At 37.6% G+C, this 22,441-nt stretch overlaps 1 protein-coding gene across 10 annotated transcripts in view; it reads left to right on the top strand.

Moving 5' to 3' along the window:
* The window catches only part of Ten-m (teneurin transmembrane protein Ten-m), a 774,430-nt gene that overhangs the window by 439,839 nt on the left and 312,150 nt on the right, over positions 1-22,441 (top strand). For 6 of the 10 annotated variants that reach the window (XM_089732315.1, XM_089732314.1, XM_089732312.1 and 3 more), the window contains exon 1: positions 19,116-19,355. The exons of 2 other annotated variants lie outside the window; for them this stretch is intronic. In XM_089732315.1, coding sequence (XP_089588441.1) covers positions 19,322-19,355 — 34 coding nt within the window. In that variant the 5' untranslated portion in view covers positions 19,116-19,321. Of the gene's footprint in view, positions 1-19,115; positions 19,356-22,441 lie in introns of those variants that run through there. 2 more of the 10 variants (XM_089732322.1, XM_089732323.1) reach the window with 2 other exon arrangements.

Below are 22,441 nucleotides of genomic sequence, written 5' to 3'. Positions count from 1 at the left end.
CGCGAGTCACATTTCTGTATCAAGACAATCATTATATAGTACGAAATAAATTTTAAAATGATTCGCGAGTCACATTCCTGTATCAAGACAATCATTATATAGTACGAAATAAATTTGAAAATGATTCGCGAGTCACATTCCTGTATCAAGACAATCATTATATAGTACGAAATAAATTTGAAAATGATTCGCGAGTCACATTCCTGTATCGAAACAATCATTATATAGTACGAAATAAATTTGAAAATGATTCGCGAGTCACATTCCTGTATCGAAACAATCATTATATAGTACGAAATAAATTTGAAAATGATTCGCGAGTCACATTCCTGTATCGAAACAACAAGACAATCACGGACCCAACGCTGATCTAAACACACAAATATCCATCATTCACCGCGTAACAAACGAAGCGCTGTCCTTAGAAATTTTAACTATTTCTATATTAATCTTATCACTACAAAACCTTTTTAAATACTTTAGACATTACCAGACATTAAGCATCGGGTCGGGCTCTTATCTCTCGTGTGGGGAGCCCATTTGTAAATGTTGTTTTAATCTATTTTTGAATTGATATTTCAAACGTTCTTGGATATGTACATTGGGTTATTCCCTGTATCGAATTTGATAGGTTCGGAACTTAGAATCTCAATGATGGGAATGTTTTTAGCTAGAGTGATAGAAAGGGGTATTTAAGCTCATAGAGACTTCAACGGGAACATTGCTACACCTCATAGTATATTTATTTAAGAGGCCTTACCACTAGCGCTTTGTGAACCTCTTGTGAGTCTGCACGCTTAGGTACCACCACCCTGCCTATTTCTGCCGTGAAAGCGTTTCGGTTTCAAGGGTGGTGCAACCATTGTAACTATTCTGAGACCATAGAACTCATATCGCAAGCTGGGTGGCGACGTTGTAGATGTCTATGGACTCCGGTAACCACCTAACATCAGGTGGGCTATGAGCTCGTCCACTCGTCTATGCAATAAAATAAAATATATAAGTATCCAATACTTTACAGGGAATAATAATTCGTCTCCGGCTATTTATTTTTCTACAATTCCAATTGAAGCCAAACAGTAAGCGTGCACACCCTACAGATGAGAAATCAATTGTGTATGTATGTTATGCAGCAATCTCATGTTTTGTTGGCAATAAAAACTCAACTGGATAGAAGCGCTGAGTGACATTCAGCAGCTCCTAGACTACGAGTTAGAGCCAGGTCATACTATCTTTCTATGACTTTTGATATTTTAATAAACTTTTAAACTAATGTCGTTTGGTCTCAAGTACTTAAATTACAATTTAGAAGAAAAAAAAAATCAAAACTTTCTCGCCGCATAAAGACCACATTATGTAAAGTTTTCGATAAAAAGACTTTTGAACTTAAAGCCTAGTCTAGCTAGATATCAGGATATTCTTTGGATATAAAAGTTCTTTAGATATAGTTTCTTTGGACTTACTTTTTTCTTTGTTCTAGAAATGTGAGAACTTTATAAACTTGTGAGGTTTTAAATTAAGCCTTTCCCGTTTGTAATTTTGGATTATAGCCTAATTTAGACATACATAAGAGAGCTTTTTTATTAACTAAATTATCAAAGTTTTCTACAGTGAAACACAGATTTGAAATTCGAGATTTTTTAATTATTAACATATTTTTCTCTTTTTTTTTTATGCTGAGACGGGTGAACGAGCTCACAGCCCACTTGGTGTTAAGTGGTTACTGGAGCCCATAGACATTTACAACGTAAATGCGCCACCCATCTTGAGATGTAAGTTCTAAGGTCTCAGTATAGTTACCACGGCTGCCCCACCCTTTAAGCCGAAACGCATTATAGCTTCACGGCAGAAATAGGCGGGGTGGTGGTACCTACCCGTGCGGACACACAAGAGGTCCTACCACCAGTAAAAGTTTCCATACTCAGATCCACGTGTCCCATTAGCTCGTACTTCTAATGAATTCTTGGTTAATCTGTTTTAATTATGTTGAAAAAAAAACAATTTCCTAAATTACGATGGTCTCAATTACACTGGACGCACGATTCTCACGATCGTAAGTGGCAAAAACGCTGCATCCAAAACGGAAACATCTTAATGATAATTAGAAAAAAAAAACAGTTACACAGACAGACCCGTGCTCCCACTAGCCATCTGAACTAAATATGGAACATAAATTTGGTTACATTCACACCGTAGAGCTTAAATATAAATTTTTAGATGTGATATTATTGTTTTCTTCCTAATTTTGACGTGACAGTGCATACAGATATTGTTTTAGCCGATACGTACCTAATTTTTAACAAATATACCTAATACTTAAATGAATTAGCCTCCGGTAAACACCAGTAAAAACATATTAAATTATAGCAACAGAGTAATAATGTAATTAATTACCAAGAAAATTGCATTGCTTGAAAAATAAATTTAAAATCATATGGAAATCAATGAGCTAAAGAGCAACCAAATGGCCTTGCTGGTGTCCCACGTAATCGTAGGGGCGCACGGGTAGGTACCACCACCATGCCTATTTCTACCAGAAGCAGTGATGAGTTCTGGAGAGTCCTCAGTAAGAGGCAGCGGCCTATTCATGCCTACTACTACTTACTATCAGACAATAAAAAAATAAGACCGAAACATGCTGATACACCCGTATGATCATACCATATATATCATCTTCTTTTTTTTTCTCCACCTTATCCCACTAGGTGGGGTCGGCACAGCTAATTTTTCTCTTCCATTCTCTTCTATCAGCCGTCATCGCAACACTAACTCCTCTCTCTATCATATCGTCATTCACACACTCCATCCATGTCTTCTTCGGTCGACCTCTTCCCCCTCTACCTTGCACTACCATTTCCATACATCTCCTAGTTACATACGTCTCCTAGTCACATGCATCTTCTCTCTACGCATCACATGTCCGTATATTATACGATACTAGCTGACCCGGCAGACTTCATAATGCCTCAATCGATAAATAAAAGACCTCAACTTTTGTATAAAATAAACTTAAAACAAACAAAAGAAATCCGTCCGACGCGGGACACATCAAAAGAAAAACAAAATTGTTATTTTTATTGAATTCCGAGCATTTTCCTATTTACCTACCTTTTAAACCTTCTCTGGACTTCCACAAACAATTCAAGACCAAAATTAGCCAAACCGGTCCAGCCGATCTCGAGTTTTAGCGAGACTAACGAACAGCAATTTATTTTTATATACATAAAAGATATTATGATAATTAAAAAACTTACACTACGGTGTAAGATGCAGTTCCTTCGAGAGCACTTGAAAACATCAAACAGTCCGACAAAGGCGCGATCGCCGTTCGGCCATCGATTACATCGTTACTGCGACGGAGAATAAAGAGAAAAAATAATTGAAGTTCCGAGACAATGGAATTTCTAACGTCTCTTATCGGCTTGCGTTACTACATGATACAAATTGAGGTTGCAGTCACTGATGTTGTAAGTCTGAACAAAACTGGTTAACAACTGATACGGATTTATTTTTTTTCCTTCCTAAGCTGAGAGCCTTGAGAGGCTATATCAGCGTAACCTTAACTAGTAGGTGAGCTCACGGGGCTCAAACCTGACGACGTTGCTAATACGAACCCTAGCAAGAGCCGTGCTTCGCAGAATCTACCACCGGATCGGAAAAGCGACCCACTGAGAAGATCCGGCGAGAAACTCAGTGGGCTGTGTCTCTGTGTCTGAGGGTTAATTTACTCGTCGAGCCCTTCGTCGCAAGCGACGGGTTCGACGAGAACGATAGGGAGTGTGTTCGGTATCAGACTTAACACGTTGACTGCCTTGTAGGTCACCGGGGCCCTACGCGGCGCACTCAAGTAATTATGTCGATTTCTCTCTTTTTGATCTTCTTACCAAGGCGCTGAAACATCTAGTAGACTCTGAATTCGAAGATACTGAGAATGAATATATTTCTAGAGACCTAAAATACTAAAACGTAATAATTATACTAGCAGCCCGCTTCGGCTCCTCTCGGGTATTTAGCAAAAAATTCAACGACGTTGTTTGACGTTGTTTTATTTTTTCAAATAAAAGAACACTTATTGCGGCATAACATATGCTGTCGCGATCTTTTTGTAAATAATAATGTTTTCTACAAAGTCGTAGTTCATTATTCTATTCTATCATCAATAAATAGTTTTCGCAGGGCACGCGATATAAAGAATATTTTAGGTAATTTTTTTACACCTTGGGTTACATTAATGGAGTTTTAGTAAGGAGCCCTAACTTTTTTTAAAACAAGAATATAGCCCGTGTCACTCGGGAATAGTGTAGCTTCCAAATAGTGAAAGATTTTTCTTAAATCGGTTCAGTAGTTTCGGGGCCTATTCAATACAAACAAACAAACAAATCTTTCCTCTTTATAATATTAGTATAGAAGTATAGATTAAAAACAAAAGAAGGCAAGATTAGGCAATCAGCGCTTAGTAATAGATATCGACATAATTACTTCAGTGCGCGCCTAGGGCACCACTAACCTACATGGCGGTCAGCGTGTTAAATATCGACGCATTAGCATCACTAAAGGAGCTTAAGATCTCTCAAAGATTCTCGTCAATAAAGCAGACCAGGATTCTCCGATATTTTGGGCACGTATCGCGACGACCAGCAGAGTGTGTTGAGAAACTTGTTGTTCAGGGTAGGGTCAGTGTGAAAAGACCTCGTGGAAGAAACCCCATGCGTTGGACTGATCAAGTGAAAATCCTTAACAAAACTCCATTTAACGAGTGTGTGCGCCTTATTTCGCGAATTATGACAGAATAACTGTCAAGACTATAATAAACAAGGATTCCATATCATTATGACTATCCAAAGTCGACGACATAGCTCTCAAAGCTAGCAGGCTGAAGTGGCAATGAGCCGGTCACATTTGTCGAGCCAGCGACGCCAGGTGGGGGAGGAAAGTCCTCGAATGGAGGCCACGGATGGGTACAAGGAGCGTGGGGCGTCCTCCAACCAGGTGGACTGACGACGGCGCACGGCGGGAAGTCGTTGGATGCGGAACGCGGAGGACCGCATTGTGTGGAAGGCATTGGGGAAGGCCTATGTCCAGCAGTGGGCAGATAAAGGCTGATGATGATGATGATGATGATGATGATGACTGCTTCTTTTTTATTTTTTATTGCTCAGATGGGATGACGAGCTCACAGCCCACCTGGTGTTAAGTGGTTACTGGAGCCCATAGAAATCTACAACGGAAATGCGCCACCCATCATGAGATATAAGTTCTAAGGTCTCAGTATAGTTACAACGGCTGCCCCACCCTTCAAACCGAAACACATTAGTGCTTCACGGCCCACCTATTGTATTGATCAAGATAAAATAGTAAAACAGAAAACAATTCATGCAATGGCCAATCAAATATAACGTTTGTAAATAAAATACAGCTCGGAGCCTATTTAAAGCCTCATAAACGAATCGACGGAGGCATATCGGCTTTACGACCGCCGTAAAAATGCTTAAACCGCGCACACTTTGTTCACTTGTATCTAAGCTCTTAATTTGGAGTCATAACAGCTTCTTCGGTTCAAGTAATCTGACAGCTTCTCGTAAAGGTGTGAAAGTGCTAGATCGTATAGTAAGAAGATATAATTACGTTATACGTAGACAAACTAGTTTTGTTTTGAAGTCGTCGTGGCCTAAAGGATAAGACGTCCGGTGCATTCGTATGTGGCGATGCAACGGTGTTCGAATACCGCAGGCGGGTACCAATAATTAGTTAATATAATGAAATATAATACGTACTTAACAAATCTTCAAGATTGACTTCCATGGTGAAGGAATAACATTGTGTAATAAAAATAAAACCCGCAAAAGTGAAGCAGTAATGCGTGAAGCAGTAACACGTTTCGGTTTGAAGGGTGGGGCAGCCGTTGTAACTATACTGAGACCTTAGAACTTATTGCTCAAGGTGGGTGCGCATTTACATTGTAGATGTCTAATGGGCTCCAGTAACCACTCAACACCAGGTGGGCTGCTGGTGACCTCCACCCATCTGAGCAATAAATAAAAACTGACATCTGTTAAAGAGAATGTTGGTGAGATGTAGCAGATAATGGATAGGTACTACCCGCCGGAGTCCCACTTATATTTGCGTCTGACAAAATTAAGACTCTGACGCCTTGTCTCAAGCTGAGTGGCGACATTCGCGTTGCGACTCCTACAGACTCCGCTAACTACAGGTTAAGACGTCTACACATTTTCTCATATAGTGAAATAGATAACAAATATCCGCTCGTTATCCATAGATATTGCTCGTACCTATTCGAGAATGACAAGTTTGACAATGTTTTTCCGTTTGGCAGACATGGTAATCCTGTTTCATTACAGAATTAGACAAGCTTCCATATACACAACTGACTATGTTTCTCGCCGGATCTTTTCAGTGGGCCGCGATTTCGATCTGGTGCTACATTCTGTGAAGCGTTGCTCTTACTAGCACTAGCGTTAGCTAATTCCTTCAGGTCGAGCCCTTGAGCTCACCTACGCGTCCGCGCGTAGCTGGAATAGCCTCGCCCTAAACACGTCATTACGGATCCTCCCGGTCCATTAACGATGCTTTTAGGTACCTCAAGCACCGGTCATCGTCCTCGCCGAACTCGTCGCTTGCGATGAAGGGCTCGACGAGTAAATTAACCCATAGACACAGCCAACTGAGTTTCTCGCCGGATCTTCTCAGTGGGTCGCATTCCCGATCTGGTGGTTGATTCTGCGAAGTACTGCTCTTTCTAGGGCCAGTGTTAGCAACACTCCCGGCTTGAGCCCCGTGAGCTCACCTACATGTCAAGGATAAGCTGAAATAGCTTAAGGCTATCAGCATAGGTAGGAAAAAAAAAGGAATAGCCTCTTAGGCTACCAGCGAATAGGTGATTGTGGATTGGGAGAGGCCTGTGTCCAGCAGTGGACGACTGTGGGCTGTTGATGATGATGACGATGATGAATAGGTAGGGAAAAATAAAAGAGAAGATAAATTATGAACTGACTTATTTAGTCACACATTAATCACAGACCGCACCGATATCGAACCGCAAATCAGGAGAAATCTTTAAAACTGCCAGCCTGTTTTGTCAATACCGAGTCTGAGAAAAGGTTTTTAGTTAGATGTTTCCTTCAAGACGCGTTCTACTTTCGAAAAGAAATACCCTCTAAGGTTATGTATTTATGACATGAGCGAGCGGTTTTGATAGATTTTGTTCTTGAATATAATAAAAAAAATTAAGAAAAAATAGTCTGACGATACTGTTATAGGAATGTTGTTGAAGTTTCTGTACTATTTGATAATATTTTAAAATATTAAAATTTACCAATTTCTTTCCTGTCCAATTAACAAGTATCGGAGTCCATAACCCAAACTGGGAACTGCACAGATAATCTTGCGTCGAAAAAACGTGCTTATTTAAATTTTGTACCATCGTCTTACTCATTTTTTAGAATCAATGATGCATCCCGGCTCGAAGAGTGGGATACTAACATTTTCCACAACTTAGATCTCGTTACTCAAGTCGCTACAGAGTTACTGGTAGTCCAGAATTCATAGATCCGGTAAATCATTTTATTGCATATAGGTGTCCAATTTTATGTCCCCCCACTTTATAAAATAACGCTATCGCCTAAGCACTGTGCGTACATACCAATTCGCTAGCCCGTTGCAGTTCACAAGTTAGGCAAACTTTTCTTACATTTAATATACATTTATTTATACATGTTGTTGCGTGGTACGCAACTTCGAGGAAACCTTTGAATTTTACTCTTGTAAGTAAATATGTTTTATTAATGGAGGTTTTCTTATGAAACTTCACTGACCGTGCATGTAGTGAGTACCGTATAAGGTGTACGTAATTTAAACCTTCTTCCAGGGGTTGAAGGCTAAGTAGCTGAATGGTGTAGTTATTGTATATTAATTGTGTAATAGAGAGGAGATAAAATATATATATTATTTTTTTATCCTGCCTATGCTGATAGCCTTGAGGGACTATTTCAGCTTCACCCTAACGTTTGTAGGTGAGCTCACGGGGCTCAAACCGGAGAGTTGCTAACACTGACCCTAGCAAGAGCAGTGCTTCGCAGAATCTACCACCGAATCGGAAACACGACCCACTGAGAAGATCCGGCTAGAAACTCAGTGGGCTGTGTCTAAGGGTTAATTCACTCGTCGAGTCCTTCGTCGCAAGCGACGGGTTCGACGAGGACGGTGACCGAAAAAATTGGGATCTATATTATATATGTTTACTGTAATCAGTTGAACAAAAATTTTAGTAAAAATTCGAAAGATGCCACCAATGATTCATTCTTAGTCACAGATTATATACCACAAATCGTTGTAGTTTTTCCACAGATACCTCTAAAAATGATATCAGCTTTAAAAAAGGAATTCTACTAACACGTTTTCCGATAGGCGACGCCGCCGGGAAGTAATTTTCGCTTTCAAAGAAAACGATGCTACCTCAAGATACGCGAATTGGGTCAAACAACCTCCACAGTTTGGGTCCTCACAATCGCTAGATACGGAAAACAAGTAAAGCGATAATTTTAATGAGTTCGTTTCGAGTTGGCAACATTAGAGTCGGGAAGTTTACTTCCAGTGCGTATCGATGGTCCGCTCTTAATGGGGTTTAATGGTTGTGTGGGTCCTTGGGCTTGTAATAAGATCACAATATTACTGCACTTGACGCATGAGAGAAATTTTTAAATTAAGTATTTATAATTCCAATTTTCATTACGCTGACGCATTATACTTAATCTCCAGTCCAGTTAATCTTCATTATACTATCAGAGGAAGTGTGAAAGTAGCCCCAGTAATCAACAAATCAAAGAGAGGACGGTTAGCGTAATATGGACATGTGATGCGTAGAGAGAAGATGCATGTGACTAGAAGATGTATGGAAATGGTAGTGCAAGTTAGAAGGGGAAGAGGTCGACCAAAGAAGACATGGATGGAGTGTGTGAATGACGATATGAGAAAGAGACAAGTGAGTGTTGAGATGACAGCTGATAGAAGAGAATGGAAGAAAAAAATTTGCTGTGCCGACCCCACCTAGTGGGATAAGGTGGAGAAAAAGAAGAAGATTATACATAATCTCCAAATAATTATTTTTCGTACACACCCGCCTGTAATTACTTGATACACCCACCCGCTGTTGTACATAATTTTAAAGGTTTTTCATTTAAGTTTGTTGTTAGTTTGTGTGTGATGATTATTATGAAGATTTTCTGTTCTAATCAATCGCTAATGTTACTACTTTTTTTTTTACAGGTACGGAAAATACCTCCAAAGCTAACAACACAAAGGCCAGTAACGTAAATACAGATTATACAGTCAAATATTTAAATAATAAACATAGCTAGAATTTATTTTTCTAAACATACAAACTTTCTACAACACGTGCAACACAATCAGTTTTGTGTCAGTAACACGTCGAAGACACGTAATAAAAATCCGGGAAACGAATAAAATTCTGTCGCAGCGTTTCTTGTAAATATTTTCACGAACGACATATTTGCATGTGACGTCCGCTCCGCGTGGCGTCCCAATCTAAAATGAGGCAAAAGTAACAAAAAAAAAAATGCCCGTTGGTGTTCGTGCAACATGCATGAAAGAAAAAAAACTACCATCTTGCTAATTCGCAGAGTAAAGTTTAACTTTCCTTGTCCGTTTTTTGTCCTTTTGAGCGAGTTTCAATTTTAAAGTAGAAATGTTGGACTTATTCCTTTTTTTTTCATTACGAGCAGCCCATGGCTGACGTGATCTTAAATAATTATTGTAACTTAGAAACATTGAAATGTAACGGTAGCTGGCAAGAAATGGTTGAGGAGAGCCAAAGGCTGGGCTCATTGGCGTAAATTGGGATATGTTTATGTCTAACAGTGGACTGATGATTATGATGAACATTGGCATAGCTGGGCTGCTGCCTACCGCTAAAAACTCTTCTGTCAGCTAACACTAAGGACTGAATATTTTTTGTTCTCATTCTCTCGAACCTAATTGAAGAAGAATACAAGACAAAATGTTCTTTTAAAGCAGTGTGGATGAACGTAGTGGCTCCCAACTATACAATTAAACTTTACTTCGTGGCAAATAAAATGGAAATGACCACATTTTTCACTTGTATTTGTCACAACGAACTATTTAACCAATAATAATAATGCTGACCAAAATAATGGTTCCAAAAAAATTGCAAAAGAATCTCACATGAAAAAAAATCTTAATGCTGTGCACAGAAATAACTAACAAATTAATCCGAACGAGAATAAAATATTTAATTAAACAAGTCAGAGCGAATCTTGGCTACCATTAGAGTAGTAATTTCATTCATTCACTCCCGCATCTGGCAACACTCCAAATTAGTTAGATGAATGACATCGAATGAGTCATTTATTTTGCTTAGCAATGATGTGGTCCTGGAATTAGATTGGCCGAACTTTTCTGTCACGAAATCGTTTCGATACGTAAAACAGGCGTAATTTTAACGCAATTAAGTAATCTAATTAATGTACTTAACCTGTGTGAACGATGGCAATTCACATTATCGTAGACGTCACAGATAATTGTTGAATATCAACGGGGCGAGTTTTTCTGTATACTAATGAGTACCTTAAAAGTCAATTTAAACTGTTACCTCACTATTAGACAGATATGGCTAGATCTTCTTCGTCTATCTTCGATCAACAATAGTATCGGATCGGAAATAAAGAATGAACGTGTGGCGGTAGCCATCACACAACGCAAGATATTTGACAGATGCCTGACATTCTCAAGATAAGCTTGCATATATACAAGTTCCGAACAACAACATTCAGACCGTCGGTCTACCGAGCAATATCACCAGCTCGATGGAAGATCTTCCCTTTGTCGTATATCTCTACAAACCCATGAAGCCGGATTCAGATTAATCAGATAAAATTCTCTAAGCAGACAGGATTGGAACCTTTAGTACTTATTCACATAAAAAACGCTTATAGCTCGGTCTAAATCGAGCGACCTCTTGAATGACAATCGCGCGATATCACTGACCGATGGGCACAATATTTCCAAAACGGCTAATGAATTTATAAATGATTACCCCTCAATTAACTACTCATTTATTCGTTCACGGTCCACTACAGCAGGGTCTTTGCGAGATATTGCTTTTATCACGCTCTATTGAAGAACAAATTACTGGAAAATGTCAATATTCCTGGTATTCAGGCAGATCGTGGGTCCTCAAAGGTACATCCGTCATGAGTTCTACCGAAATCCGTTTGGGCTTAAATTGGCAATTAATGCTCTGATATCAATCGATCGATTATTGTTGTGAGTTCACCAACTCGTCCAGAACAAGAAAAAATATTATAAACACTACTATTTAAGTATAGTAAGTATATTAAGAGGTCGACCGAAGAAGACATGGATGGAGTGTGTGAATGACGATATGAGAGAAGAGAACGGCTGATAGAAGAGAATGGAATAGAAAAATTATCTGTACCGACCCCACCAAGTGGGATAAGGTGGAGAAAAAAAAAGAAGATGATATATATGGTATGATCATACGGGTGTATCAGCATGTTTCGGACATGTTAAGGACATTTTACGGAGCGGAGCATTTTTTTTGCCCTACCATTCGCTGGTGGTTTAAGAACTATACCGTCTAGCCCGTACGGGTTGGTGAACTCCTGGGCTCAACCTGAGAAAATTTGCTAACACTATCCCTAGCCAGAGATGTTCTTCGCAGAATCAACCGCGGGATTGGAATCGCGACTCACTGAGAAACTCCAGCAAGAAAATCAGTGGGCTGTGTCTATGGGTGCGAGTAATTGAAATCCAAATGTAACACCCGAAAACGAACTAGAAAGAGGGTAGATCGATTTATCTTCTCTTCCAATCCAATCTGCAGTCTCTATTCGCGATCATGTGCCTTGCAGCGGAGACCTCATGATGTGACAAAAGTTTTTTTTTTATTGCTTAGATGGGTGGACGAGCTCACAGCCCACCTGGTGTTAAGTGGTTACTAGAGCCCATAGACATTTACAACGCAAAATGTGCCATCCACGTTGAGATATATTATAAGTTCTAAGATCTCAGTATAGTTACAACGGTTGCCCCACCCTTCAAGCCGAAACGCATTACAGCTTCACGGCAGAAATAGGCGGGGTGGTGGTACCTACCCATGCGAACTCACATGAGGTCCTATGACTAGTAAAAATAGTGGCAAGAACTAACGGTGTTTAATATATAGGTAGCCGTGAAATATTAAAAAAAAATCGTAATTGATAATATTGATATATCACGTGAAATAATATCTGCCACACTTGTGACTTCTACAGTATTTTACACGTTTCGATCTTCTTCTCGAAGCCATGAGGCCTTAGTTAACCGTTAGAAATATAAACGGGGACAACTATCCGTGTGACAACGTCAAATGTATCACACATCACCAATTCCAACCCCACGCATTAGCGCAATAAACTTGACAATAACTTAATTCTAAGCAATGAAGGGTGAGAGTCCCGAGCGGCTCCTACAATAGTTCAGAGCCACGTTGAATGTAATTAGAGGCAGGGATCGATATTGTGTGCACACCGGTCTTGACTTGCTGATCAACTACACTAGCGCTCAAAAGTGTATAAGCTGTTTATAATGTGGTGTTTTCTTCGATTTTCGTGAGTTGTAAACTATAATACTTTACAGAAAGAAGCGATTTCCGTGACCAAGATAACTGGAGTCATCGAAAATAATACTATAATGACAAAAAAAAAACGCGGAATTATATGTCTACTAGCTGTACCCGTCCGCTTCGCTGGGCATTTAAAATTAACATAATTATTTCTCACCCCCACAAAGATTCTCATCATTAACGCCCCCGCAACTGGTGTAGGGAGTCCAACCTCAAATAAATATTAGCCTATCCATTAAGTACATGTATTTTCTACATGGATACCAAGTTTCAAGTCAATCGGATGCATGGTTCAGTAGTTATAACGGAACATCCGTAAAAACCACTGTATATTTATATATTAGTATAGATTCTCTTCAAGCGATTTTTATTACTATAGTGACATAGTCTGTATTTCGATCTTCTTTAACCCGTGTCCACTCAATGCTAAGTATAAAGTCAGTCTCTTCATTTAACATCGACCCAGCAAGGACTAGAAGGAACCTAAATACCTTTTTACATAACATTGCTTTATATTCGATATAATAACATTCCCAGGTACTAGCAACTCAATGTGAAAATAATAGAAATGTTTTTTTTTTTTAATTATAATTAGATTCGATAATATACTAACTAACTTCACTATTTTAAATTTTTACACGATTTCATATTTTTAATGAGACCCAGCTGTAAATTTATTGCTAATTTAATAGAACTTTCATAAAACGGTTTCTTTTAATATTTTAAGTAAAACTATTAACTTGAAATTGTGAACTAAGATGATAACTTTGGTACAAGTTTGGAATATTAATTTTTGTAATTATAATACAATACTTCAATATTATATTAAAGTTAATTGAGATATTCCGGAGCTATTTTTATATTGGCATAAAAGCTACCAAAGCTGTATAACTTATAAAGTTTAAGTAACACAGAATAGGTATTTAGCTAAAATATAAAAGCGCTTTGACGTATGTATGTATAATGAATATTTCGAAGTTGTTTCCGAGATATAGACATAACTAGGATCACCTTATAGCTTAACCTAGATGGTAGTATTTTATATTTTCATAAATAAGAATTAATATTGAGAAGGTTGTTGGCGTATTTCGTACGTACAAATAAAGCATTCAGACGCGTTTCGGGTCCGGTGGTAGATTCTGCGAACTTGCTTTTGCTAGGGCCAGTGTTACCAACACTTCCGGTTTGAGCCCCGTGAGCTCACCTACACGTCAAGGAGAAGCTGAAATAGTCTCTCAAGGCTATTAGCATAGCTAGGAAAAAAAAAAAACCTTATCGTAATCGTGGTAGATTCTGCGAAGAACTGCTCTTACTAGGACTAGTTTTAGCAAGCACAGCAGGCTATGGCCCCTGAGCTCGCCTATTCGCTCAGTGAAGCTGGTATAACCCTTTGAGGTTACCCATAGGTAAGAGAAAAAAGCGGTAATTAATTCAATTGAGTCGTCAAACTAAGGCCTCAAGCTGAGTAATTTACACAGCGTCTATAAGATACAGTTTACCTTAATACCCTGTTGGCCGTTAGCTCATTTGCCTATTAATAGGAACTAAAAAATCCATAAAGCTTAACTGATGGAAGGAATTAACCCTACGAACGCCGGTCTCAACAACAGTGTATTAGATTATTCTTAACTGTAATGCATTTTACACTCGAGCAAGGAATCCTAATGGGCATGCCGATAGTGCATTGAGAAGGGATTCTCTAAGATTTTGGTATAAATACCGAAAAAAAAATAGGTATGCATTTTACCGGACATTTTGCTTTATAAGCATTTAAAAACAACAATTCCTCGAAGACAGATGAAAAAAGTGACTAGCCGATGATGAGTGGTGAATACCCCTCATGAACCCGATCGATCGGTCTTTATTTCACAATTTTGTGGCACAGGAGAGAAAACGCGTCTTAATGCGAAATCGTTGTTATATTTACGTTACATATGTATATTCTACATAGATGTATATACCTATTACCCTGTAGTTTTACACAAATACCAAAAAAAAAATCGGTAGCGCTACCAGATTTTAAAATGTAGGTACGCCCTACGAATGTTTTAATTGAGTGTCACGCTAAGGGAATCCTATTTGTAAATGTGGGGTGACGTCACATCTTTGATTCGGTTAATGCCCCACAAATAAAAATAGACTGTGAAGAAATACACTCACCCATTAATTCTTCATAATATTTTAGGCCTGTTAGAAATATTAATAAAAACAAAAATTTTATAAGTTTGCGTAACTGATTAGTATTCTCTATTTCTGTTTGGCTGACTATGATAAGGCCCATTGTGATTCTCACCTTCTTCCTTCACCTCAAATTCTGTGACCATGTCTCAGTGGCGTATTCCATGACTGGTCAAAGGCTTCGTCTTCAGACACTGCGGTATTGGGATGAGAAGAACCCACCCACCACACGAAAAAACACATTTCTAGAAAAGCAAAAAAAAAATTATCATGCGTTTTGGCTTGAAGAGCGGGTCAATCGTAATCCCATTCAGTTGAAACTTCGATCTAATGACGTAAGGAAGGCCTTCACCGCGAGCTGTGAACTACTCTTTCCACACAGCGAAATCTAGCAAAAAGAAAGCATATTTACTTAATAAGACCCTTTATTCAACTATACTTGTAACTATGCTTGAGACCTTAGAACTCATATCTCAAGGTGGGTGACGCATTTACGCTCCAGTAACCACTTAACACCAGGTGGGCTGTGAGCTCGTCCACCCATCTCAACAATAAAAAAAAAAAAACAAAGTCGCTACAGCACGATTTCAGCCCAAGTCCAGTAATAGTCCAAGCATCATATTGCTATATATTATTTTATTGTATCACTTCTGTGAACTGTTTCTAGCACTCTGTAGTTGAGCGTTCTATCAAGGTTACGAAAACTATAATTACGAGTGTGTTGGAACTATAAATAGTCCACTACGGATATTTCAGGGCTTCTTGGAACGAGTCATTTGATTAGCGATTATAAGATTAGCTATTTATTCTAATAGTAAAAATAATTCATTTTCATTGCTTTAAAATTGATGTCACTTTAATGTAACTTGATCATCTATTTTTTTTTTATTGCTTAGATGGGTGGACGAGCTCACAGCCCACCTGGTATTAAGTGGTTGCTGGATCCCATAGACATCTACAACGCAAATGCGCCACCCAACTCGAGACATAAGTTCTACGGTCTCAGTATAGTTACAACGGCTATCCCACCCTTCGACCCGAAACGCATTACTGCTTCACGGCGGAAATAGTCAATCTAAGCAATAAAATATATTTTTTTGTTGCTTAGATTGACTGACGAGCTCACAGCTCACCTGGTATTAACTGGTTACTGGACCATAGACATCAACAACGTAAATTCTGCCACCCATCTTGAGACATGAGTTCTAAGGTCTCAGTTTTTAGAGTACAACGGCTACTCCACTCTTCAAACCGAAACGACGTACTGCTTCACGGCAGAAATAGGCAGGAGGGTAGTACCTACCCGTGTGGACTCACAGGATGCCTTACCACCAAATTTATACAGAGTTCAACATGATTCGAGAGCATCAGTCAATTATTAATGATGTTATATTAACATAAAAGACATTAGTTCACATTTCAGAAAAATCCAATACGACCTCCTCATCAAATCATCCTGCTTTTTTGTAGTTTTATCAAAGGTGCTTGTAGTTTGATTCAATACACTATCACACCCAAAATATTACTGTAGTCGATCGCTTAATAAGACCGCTTTTCTTCTCTTAGTCTTGACACGGATATTACAGTGTATTTTCATTTGCATAAGACTTAACCGCAAGCAAGTCAAAGTAAATGTTCATTAAAAATAATGATCAAATGAAATATTAACTAGAGGATGATGAATTTTTTATTTTATTTTGTGTTTTTTAGAATTTATATTTAAATATGAATTACATGTTGATATTATTATATTATCTGTTATTTCCTTTCAATAAAAAAAAAGTTAATGTTTAAGTTGATTATCGATAAAGTTGATTATTAAAACACGAATTTTTCTGAAAATAAAACGTAGCTAGATCGATTTATCGCCATAAAACAACATTTTCTGAAAATAAATCGTAGCTAGATCGCCCCCGAAATCAGATATAAAGATATAAGTTATGATAATAATTTTCCTTAAAATCAAATATAAGAAGGAAATCGAACAGGAAAACGTATGGTCACCCAAAAATAACTAGCAACACGGGTGGTATTCAAACTATGGAATCTTTCAACGTTGCGTCTACGAGCATCCTTCTCAGGCCTCGAGTAAAAAGTGGTAAAGTCCTCCTGTTGAGTGACACGACGATAGGAGATAATGTCGAACGGTCGCCGAAATAAACACTCTTATTGGTATTTATACCAGACTTTGACGATGATTTTTTAGTGTTCTTTTTGGACCGCAGTTCCTTATGTGACGATGCGGAGGGGTACCCTAACCGGGAAAAAACGTCCGTAACGTAAGATTTTTATTAGTAATGCACACAGTGTACGACTTAACTTTGTAATAACGTGCAAATTAGTAATACACACAGTGTGTATTACTAATTTGCTTATGCATGACTTAACTTTGTAATAACGTACAAAAAATAACATATTTTTTTATCGTTCATTGACCACGATATCAGAGCGTTCGTTTGCGCAATACACTAACTCTTATGCAAACAACCGTGAATGAAATGTACCACAATAAGTTCGCACGTTACCGAATGACCGTGGGCTGTTGCGAAACCTCCAGTTTTATTTTCTTTATACCTCGAATGGAACTTAAAATGAATATTTTTATAATAAGGAACTTCGTTGCTATCCAGTGTCCCACGACACCACACATCTTTTTTTAATTTCTCACCATTGTCAGACAAGGCAATTGTATTGTCGTTTATGAGCACCGGTGAATACACTACACGTATTTTTATTTTGGACTGCCCATAGTAAAAGTCGTCGTAGCCTAAAAGATAAGACGCCCGGTGCATTCGTATCGAGCGATGCGAATGTGCCGGCGTTCGAATCCCGCAAACAGGCACCAACTTTTCTAATGAAATATTGCGAAGAAAACTGTGTAATAAAACAAAACCCGCATATTTTATAATTCACGTTATTACTGGTGGTAGGGCGTTTTGTGACCCTGCATGAGTAGGAACCACCACAGCAACAGCGGCTGAGTTACGTAGTTGATGTCTATGGCCTCCTATACCACCCGTTTAACACCTGGTGGACTGTGACCTCATTCACCAGTCTAAACAATAATATAGGAACACCTTCAATCTGAAATACAATTAATGAAAATACTGATTACTTACGTTACTATAATTGTTTTCTTTTTAATTACAACAATCCAGAAATGACCTATATATTTAAGTGAACGCCGAATTAATGGATACAAGGTTGTCGGCCGCGCCTCGAATTAATCTTAGTCTAAAAAAATAATTCATCCCAAGAACAATCCAGACACACTGAAACTGCAATCTGATTTATTGAGCCATAAAATCGTATAACAACGTAAGTTTAATAGTAAAAGTGCATCAATATCAACCAATTCAAAGAAAGAATAAAATTACTTACATATTAATAAATCAATCCAATTTAAATGTTTACAAATTTTGATACATTATTATAGAATGAAAAAATTACTTTTTTTTTTTATGAAAAAAAGTTTTCATGGATCACTGAAACGCGTTTATGCACATTAATGCCTTTGTACATAATTTTCCTATTACTCTGTATTATGTCCTCTTTTCTGTGTGTACATAAATAAATAAATAAATTAATTAATTAATATTAAAAATACGATATTAACTATGGGAATGAAAATAGGTGAACTTTAATTCCAGTGCTAAGCATTAACCTCCACCCACGTGAGCTAAAGTGTAGTCCATGCCGACAAACAAGCCCGGAAAACTAGTAACCCTTCTTTTTTAAAGTTTACTCACTAACCGTATGCTTGTATCTTATTTGTTATTTTGTGCATACGTTGTCTTTGTATTTTCCTTACTACTGAATTTAAAAGTTAATATATTCCTAACAAACCTACAAGCTCAATCAAAATAAATCAGTACATATTCCGAGCAAGATAAATTATTGTTGAACACCAAAAAAAAAGACTACAATTCACTAATACGTATAACTAAATGCGCTTAAAGGCGCCGTAAAACTTAATTAAAGAACCGGATATCACGAAGCTCGTATCACACGGCACGCGCTTCACGAAATGCAAACTTTAAAAAGACAACGCTTAAGCGTTAAGCTTTCGAAGCGTCATACGCTTGTTATTATTAGCTACAATGCATATAAACAAGGTTCGCCGGCGGCTGTATCGATGCGTCGACGGGCCACTACTTACGAACGTTTTAAAAAGCTAACCCGTCCCGAGTGAGGGAGATGGAAGCAGAGCACGTGGGAAGCGGATTCCGAACGCACGCACCCCCTCCCCGACCCTTACGGCCGTTGCGCCGCGCAAGCCAGTCGCGCGCCGACCGCCGATGAGGCAACACGTGCAAACGAAGACCGTTTGTTGCGGACACCCGTGTTAACACATTCGCTGTGATTTGTTTTGAGTGTGACGTCACTTGTGAAGTGCACCCGGTCGGGACGTTTTTTTTTTTAAATTGTGTAGTTCATGTGCATAATGAGGTTGTACTCTGCGTTATGAATGGACTGGAACGCTGCTTTTTCGATCAACGTAAGTGTTCGTTTTTAGTATTATTTTTTTGTAAAATCCTGAAACGGGCGTGTGCGTAAATTGTTAATAGATTCCGTGGTTTAGGGGAAGGTTGTGCTTGCGTATTCTCGGGACGTGACTTGATATCTTCTGAAGTTCATTTGGGTCCCACGAATATTCGGGATTCAAAGGAAAAATGCTTTCGTGATATCGTGAAGATAAAATGTATTTTTTATTATTATCGTAATGTTATCGTGCATTATAAATACAGCAATTTTGGTCATTTATGACAACGTTAACTTTAATTACTAATATGTACTTTGAATAGTGTAAATAGTAAAGTGGACGGTACAACCCCGGGATGAAATAGTAAATATGTCTTTAGTCTTACCAATTATAGTGTAGGTAGTCTGACCCAATTCTGATTGAAAGTTACGGGGACCTTTGGGAACGAAACGAAAATTGGTACAAAATTTTAAATGCTGAATTAAAGTCGTCTTAAAATAAATTAAAATATTTAAATTTTCCGTAAAAGAATGCCATCACAGCACTTATCGAACAGATTTGAAGGCACGGACGACGAATCCTTTGAAAAGTTTTCGTCGCTGTCAGCCAATGAAAAAAACTCAAACTAGGTATATTCGTTTCCGCTTAATAACTTACTTCTCAAAATTATATTAAGTCCACCAGTAGACGTCTTAAAGGCTGATGATGAAAGTACTAAATTGAATATTACATCAGGATTTCGTATTCATGTGGATTTTGTGAAGGTAAACCAAACTAGTTAAAATCGGTGTTAGTAAAATCATTCGTGAACACAAAATTAAAGTCGTTGAAATCCAAAAAAATTAGGGCAATTATTGAAGAATCGCAAGATTAAATCGTAAAGTATTATAAGCTAGGTTTTGTAAATATCATGCTTAGAATCTCGACGGAAACCTAGAACTCGTAGTTACTCGATTAAGTGAAATCGTTCGTGAAATAAATACATCGCTCCATTGAACTCGACGGAGCATAGCCATGCTCATACAGGGTCGTGTAATATTCCATTATTTGTTAAGATGTGACCATATAGTATAGAAGTTTAATTTTGTTTTTCGTGCCAACAAATTTTCGCAAAAAACAATTGGTCAAACACGAAAGATTTGATACGTTAATTGTATGCGTGAACATTTAAAAATTTGCGGTTATGTAATGTAATGTACTAAAATTCTGTACATAAATCGTTTGAGTAAGGCTAAATAATATCTCGTTGTTTAATTGATTATTGCTTTTTGTTATCATTATCACAGAAATGGTAAATCCAAAAACTATAATCATTCGTTTTTTTTATTGCTTAGATGGGAGGACGAGCTCTCAGCCCACCTGGTGTTAAGTGGTTACTGGAACCCGTAGACATTCACAACGCAAATTCGCCACCCACCCAAAAAAATTGTCATAGCCAAAAATTTGTTCAAAAATCATAGTCATTTGCGTTGTAAACTGAAAATGGAGCGGTCGTAATGAAACTGTAAAAATTGTAGCTATTTTTCTGCGTGTGTGTTGAGTAAAAAACTAACTACATACTATCATAACGGGCATCCTGGTGGCAATTACTTGTTATTTGGACTTATTGACATGACAATATAAACTGTGCGCTCGAAATCTCAGTATGGCGATAGCGGCAGAAATAGGATGTTGTACCAACCTGCACTGGGTCATAGGGCAGATCGCACTGCCACAACCATTATAGGAATTCGCGATTGACTCATGACTAAATAAACTGCGTTTAAGTAGTCAATTGTTTTTATTAATGACTAGGCGATTACAAATACCAGTGAATCTACAAGAGAACTTAAGATAATATCCGCGTTCGATGGTACCTACAGTCTGAGTTAGTACTATGAGACGAAACTGATAGTTTTTTTTCTAATTCATAACTTGCTTATGCCTTGGCTTTGGTGCAAATATTCATTTGTGCTAAATATTAAAAGGAACATTTTTAAACTCTCAACGCGACACACAATGCAACTTATTTATAAAGAAATGATCCTCATTACGGAGATAAGTGAAATTGTTTTTGTTTCAAGCAGAATTTCTGAATATAACGCATCATTGTAGCTATGTCAGTTATGTTACTCATACACAATGTAATGCATGGATAAAAGAATCTATACTTCTATAGATACCTTAATGTTATTTAAGTGTTGATTAGTTTATGTAAATGACAATATCTTAAGCAATCGGATCAACCAAAAACCATGCGAAATAAACTGTTCCAAATAAAAATAGGATGTTTAATTTAAGTAGTGCCCGCTTAATTATCGAAATTCAGACTTAACTCGACACCTCAAGACTTCAATTATTTAATTCATTACGTTCATTTATTATCTTTTGTTTTGTTCTTGATATTTAAAGAGATACAAAACGAAAAAGCTATCATAATATATTATTATATATAGATACTGAACTAGTTTGCCTTTGCCTATTTAGATATAGATATCGCAATTCCTGTTTGAATCATATTTTCAAAAGATGAATTTAAAATATCTAAAATTCTCTACCAATTAAATGTAATACAGAGGTACAAATATTTACATATCTCTAGACTGTAACGATTAAGAAAATCCATTCGCATCCTCAGGGTTAATGTAAAAAGAGAACAAGAAACGATAGTAGCAAGAAAACATTAAAAATAATTTAAATACCTACACAATTTTAGCTGTGGTCTTTCTTAGTCTTAACGGATCACGAGCTTACACAAACTGAAGAGACTAATTAATCTTAAAACTCATACACATTTTATTCGTTACATGATCCAATGTTTTGCATGCTTTATTGTTTTTGTAATGACGGAAATCTGAAAAGCTAAGTGCTGTAAAAGCAACTTGAAATTTGGAATTATCGTTTACTAGCGACCCGCCCTCGCTTCGCTTCGGAAACAGGAATTTATTGAAGTTATACTATAGTAGCTAGTACTATAGAATTTATAGAAGCTATAAGTACACGGACCCTTTTTTATTGATTTCTCCACTATTTAATGGATGTTATTATACATACAAACCTTCCTCTTCAATCACTCTATCTATTATAAAAACCGCATCAAAATCCGCTGTATAGTTTTAAAG

Source organism: Bombyx mandarina, chromosome 13 (genome assembly GCF_030267445.1).
Source record: "Bombyx mandarina strain Sakado chromosome 13, ASM3026744v2".
Taxonomy (NCBI): Eukaryota; Metazoa; Arthropoda; class Insecta; order Lepidoptera; family Bombycidae; genus Bombyx; species Bombyx mandarina.
This window is presented reverse-complemented; position numbering and strand designations above follow the sequence as displayed.